Raw genomic sequence first — 5000 nt, 5'->3', positions numbered from 1 at the left:
CAAGCTGCTCGAGTGCGGGTGGTTCAACCGAAAGGACGCCACTGGAAATCGCACGGATACGACGACAATCGATGAAGCGACTCGTACGCCAGGCAAGCACCATGGACACACAGAAAACGAGAGACGGTGCCATGCAGCTTACCTACTGGTTCTAAACCACACCTCCACTCCAACGATGCCAACGAAGTGTTTCGGAAAACATCAGCCGCGATTCGCCACGACCATCCAGATTGTTGTTGTTGGTTTTTTTGTATTAACAATAAAGAAATACGTATATGTATATTTTCAAGATTTTCTCTTTCATGGGATTTGCTTGCCACTGGCCACTGCTGCTGTGGCACCACCGTTATACATTATGCTTCCATATGTTTCAACATGTCTTTACGGCCCACTTTCCTTCTTACAGGCTTGGTTCCTATACACTGTCTAGATGGGTTTACTGATGGATTTTGTTTGTTTGTTTGTTGGTTTTGGAGTTGTGTTTACCAGTTACCTATGGTCTATGCAGGTATTACAGTTTCGGTTGTATATTTGTGTGCTAGCGCGTTATAATATTGTGTGATCATCATCTGTTTTTTGCTGTTTCGCTCTGGGCTCGCGGCTGCATAAGGTAAGCTTAGTTTAGTTTCATGTAATTCTCTTGTCTTTTGTTATGTTTTCTTGGTTTTCTCTGCCTTCATTCCCCTCTCTTTTCCTTTTGCTATTCTTTCGTGTCAATGGTTCTTCCTATTTTTTTTTATTTCATATTTATGTACGGCTATTACCAGGTCCAGTTGTTTCTTCCGTTTATATATTGATTCGTGTTGTGTTTGTGTAAGATTTAAAGGTTTCTATTTTTTTTGTTCATATAAATTCATGGACATTAACATTCAGTATAAATCGCAATATGCTGCTTTTATATTATGGTATCCCCTAGAAGAGCTCCGTTCTCGTTCTCTGTCTCTGTTGATTCAGCATGATGCCACTCATCATGACCCGATAATGACGCTCTCCTTCCAGTGTATTTCCAGTTCTGTTCAGATTTTAAATAATGATTTGCCTCTGCTTAACAACTAGCTTGTATCTAATGTAAAACTTACACGCTAAATCGGTTCTTAAGTAAGTATATCGTTTGTTTTGTTTCCTTATGGTTTGTCATTGAGAACGATTCTTCCTTTTCACTTTTCCCGTCCCTTGTCGCTTCCTATCGCGCTTTAAAACACTGGGTATGATGCTATATCTATCTCCTGACCTCCATTCTCCTGTCTTAAAATGTGTCTCCCACCCACGGCTGTGGAGAATTAGTCCAGGGATATGTTTCTTAATCCTTAGCAGGATCGCTTGTAGCGATCACAGACACTGACACACATACACACACACGTACACGCACGGGAGGGTGAAAATTATCGCACTACACTAATAGGATGATGCGGGACGCGTTCATCGGCGCGTACCACGTCTCGTCTGCTTACTGACACACTGCAACGCCCCTGGCTGCCTATCGTCCTAAGTTTGTACTAAAAAACCAAGAATTTATCTACCTAATAAGTTACTATGTAACACAAGGGCGAAAAGCGAGATAGAACGGGTCATGTGGCTGTACGGGGATAGTAACACTGATTAATGCCTGCTGATGCCACACCAAACCTGCACGCACAAACACATACACACGCACACATACAAACATGCACACACACAAACTTGCGCAAAAGAAATATGCATTCTTGGTTCGCTAGTTAGAAAAGTTATCGGGTTTTTTTTTCTGTTTTGATTAGCGGGAACGATTAGGATGTTAGTTAGTGGTCTAGCACATGTTCTTCAGCAATTATGGACGGACTGGAATGGATGTTGGTGGGCAAGCGCCAACAAGTATGTTAAGAAAGCTTCTGTTCTATTGTTTGCACAGCATCTGCTGTACATGTGCTTGGTGTCTATGGTATTGGTTTTGAGTCGTATGCCTGGAGAGATTTTGAAAGCTCGCTGTTGTACTTATCAAAAGCAATTTTACATAAACACGTGATAATAGCGAAAAGTAACCGGCATAATGCCCGAATTCGAAATGGATTTGTTTTATCAATAATATCACAAGTCAGATAGGTTGGAAACCGGAAACCAAATAACAGGATGAGAATAACCTACACCACATGTAGACATCGAATGAGCGTCTATTCTAGGCTAGCTTCATCCCGCCATAAATTTCCGTTGATCGTTCGAAAATATGTGCGTGTCCCCTTTGTTTTGCGAGACTCCTAGCTAGCCGATACTTACACAAGGTTACACAATTTTAAAATTTTCCATCTCTCCACTGCACACACTCGACTGCCTTCGCTTTGTATATATCCACTAAAGAGAAAATTTGGTTCGCATACGCCTTTGTATGAACTTCCTGGTCGATGCATCGCAGGGAGGGAATTTTAATGGTAAATAGCTATTCGCGTCGCAGCCCTGTTTCTACTGGGTTACTTTAGATTAATATTATTTTGTTTCGTCAAAATGTTGCCGCCAGAAAATAGATATCAGCCTAAAGTGGTTGCCGCCATCTTTAGTGGCAGCCAGGCAGGTTTTTCATTTGAATTTCGAGTCTTTTCGCTAGTCTTTCCGACATGAACATGTTCATGTGTTTGTTTGTGCATTCTTTATAATACGTCCGTTTTAATTGTTGGATACTACAAGGCATTTGCGTTTCCCGATTTTCGGTCTCTTGTGTTCTCTATAGCTAAGGACCTCTCTTCGGCTAAGGACGAGCCTATCCTACTTGTGGGGAGCATTATTATGTTTTAAATATGTTTTATATGGAAATGATTTTTGCGTTTTCGTCGCGGGTCTTGGGGGACATCTCGCTGAACATTTTGTATCAGCGTTTCCTCGCGAACTCTAGCTAGAACGATACAAAATGGCACTTTCAGGTCTCGCTGTTCAGGAGGTGTGCTCTATCTGGCGTGCCCGTATTCGAATTAATGCGTTTTCCTATTAATGAGTTTTCCTCGCTTTGTTTCGCTTTCCGAAAAACGGTCCCATTGGTTTCGAGGTGAGTACTACTTGAGTTCGGAGTTCGAATAAGGTCTATGTTACTGTTGTTGTTGCTCGAATATTGGACAATCCACGAAGGAGAAAGGACGAACGTGTTACGGTGTAAAGGTTGAAGGCAGAATTTTGTTTTTATGTTAATTTTATCTTGGGGCGGGAATTTCAATCCAAATATTTTTAAAATTTGGGACCCCGCCTCAATTTGATGAGATTTTGTAGAAAAAACATTCTGTAAACGATGTTTTTTGCCATGGTTTTCTCCATAATGATAAGAGTCTTGTGTGTGTGGTTGTGTGTTAGCAAGTGAGGCACAATTGAAGTGGGCTTTGTCTCGGCAAGGGGCCCGAGATGGCCCTTGGCATCGAACTGTTAACAACAGAAAAGGCATTTGCGATTGTTCGCCGGGTGGGAGAACAGGGATTTGATAACGAAGTGTTGCTGAAAGTGTACTACTGTACGGGTTTTTTTTTGGGTGTTTCCCATATTTGCGCTGGTCCATGCTCCGTGCTCGGTACGTTTGAATGTAGTTGCAAACCCACAAATGATGACGAGAAGCGAAAAATAGAAGAAGCTTAAATGATAAAACTATACAAACAAATGCTATTTACATGCCGGGCTCGCTCAGCGCGGCAGTTTAACTATTGTACTAAACATTAAACAAAACATAATGAAAACCACACACGCACACAAACTCACATAAACTCAATATAAGCGATAATAAGCTAACAAATGCTAGGGTAGATCGATTGCAAAGGACATGGGTAAACGAAAAACAAATTATGCTACAAGTACACCAAACATAATAGTACAATAATAGGGAACTTAAAACACTAACGAACGAATATCATGTGTAACAACTTTAAAGTTCAATGGCAAGCTCTGGTAACGTAATTCTCCGTAATGATAGATCGAATTGCAAACATGCTCCAGCGACCGAACCAAACAGACGCACGGCCAACGTTCGCTCGGCACGGGGTTTTTTTTTGGGGGGACGATCATCTTAAGATGTACATTCTGGCTTTGCATCCTTGTTCTCTTCTCCGTAGCCATATACGACCCCTTTATGCTCTCGATTTATTACTGGGAATTTGTGCTTACTGTAGCTGTAAATCAAGTTACACCGAGACACACACACACGCACACACGCACGCACACACCAACGGAAGGGATGGTCCCGGGGATAATTTCTGGGCACTTGGCCACCGCGGTCCATGTGTGCTGCTGCTGCTGCTGCTGATGATAAATGTCTACAATTAAAATTAGCCGACTAGCATAGAAGTATCGCATTAATTGTTGTCGAGATTGTTTGTGGGATGTAGTCCTGTCGTTGCCGCGTCTTCTTTGTCCGCCACGGCACGGTCCCTAGCTTCCCTAATTTCGCTTTCGCTCGAACTGCTCGATTGTACGTACCTTGTGTGTGTTCTTAGCCTAGCTGCTTAATCTGGCGGCGCCGATGCTACAATCTTGAGTCACCCCCTTTTTGCACGATCCTCGATTTGTGTTCTGGCGGTTGTTACTTTGTACTCTCTAGTTTTGCGTCCATATCCGGGGGAGTCTGATTTCGTGCCACTCTAGCTGCTGTTGAAGATGAGATGAGCTACCACGAAGTTTTGGGACGATTTTCCTTCGAGGTTAATGGCGTTCACAATGTCCGATATGGCGGCCATGATTTATATTTTGAACCATTTTCACCAATTAAAGCAACCAGCCCAAAATGTCTCCCGAAATGACACCACCATGGACAGTGTCTGAACCTTGTGACCATGGCCTACGTGATTGTCTCGAAATTGATTTATTTTCATCACCGGCGTACAGCCATTTGATTGACCGTGTGCGCCCGGACCCTGGCAACTTTCGCAACGACCTATACGCCAGCAGAGACTTATAGGCAGCGGGGTGGGATCTCCTGAGAGAAGGAAAGTCCGCTCCGGGACCTCTTTCATTCGAAACAACAAGCGACGGAGAGGAGATCGAGGTGGGCCAATAAATTAGCA

The 5000-nt window shown here is 42.9% G+C and overlaps 2 protein-coding genes across 4 annotated transcripts in view; one reads left to right on the top strand and one right to left on the bottom strand.

Moving 5' to 3' along the window:
* Nucleotides 1-280, top strand: part of LOC125950416 (carcinine transporter) — a 4488-nt gene extending 4208 nt beyond the window's left edge. For both annotated transcript variants that reach the window (XM_049678392.1, XM_049678391.1), the window contains exon 6: nt 1-280. This exon is cut by the window's left edge and continues 280 nt beyond it. In XM_049678392.1, coding sequence (XP_049534349.1) covers nt 1-155 — 155 coding nt within the window. In that variant the 3' untranslated portion in view covers nt 156-280.
* Nucleotides 281-404: 124 nt separating this feature from the next.
* LOC125950401 (probable nuclear hormone receptor HR38) overlaps nt 405-5000 on the bottom strand; it is a 109334-nt gene continuing 104738 nt past the window's right edge. For both annotated transcript variants that reach the window (XM_049678360.1, XM_049678361.1), the window contains exon 5: nt 405-5000. This exon is cut by the window's right edge and continues 1454 nt beyond it. The gene's annotated coding sequence lies outside the window, so the exon portion shown is untranslated.

The sequence above is a fragment of the Anopheles darlingi genome, chromosome 2, assembly GCF_943734745.1.
Source record: "Anopheles darlingi chromosome 2, idAnoDarlMG_H_01, whole genome shotgun sequence".
Lineage (NCBI taxonomy): Eukaryota > Metazoa > Arthropoda > Insecta > Diptera > Culicidae > Anopheles > Anopheles darlingi.
This window is presented reverse-complemented; position numbering and strand designations above follow the sequence as displayed.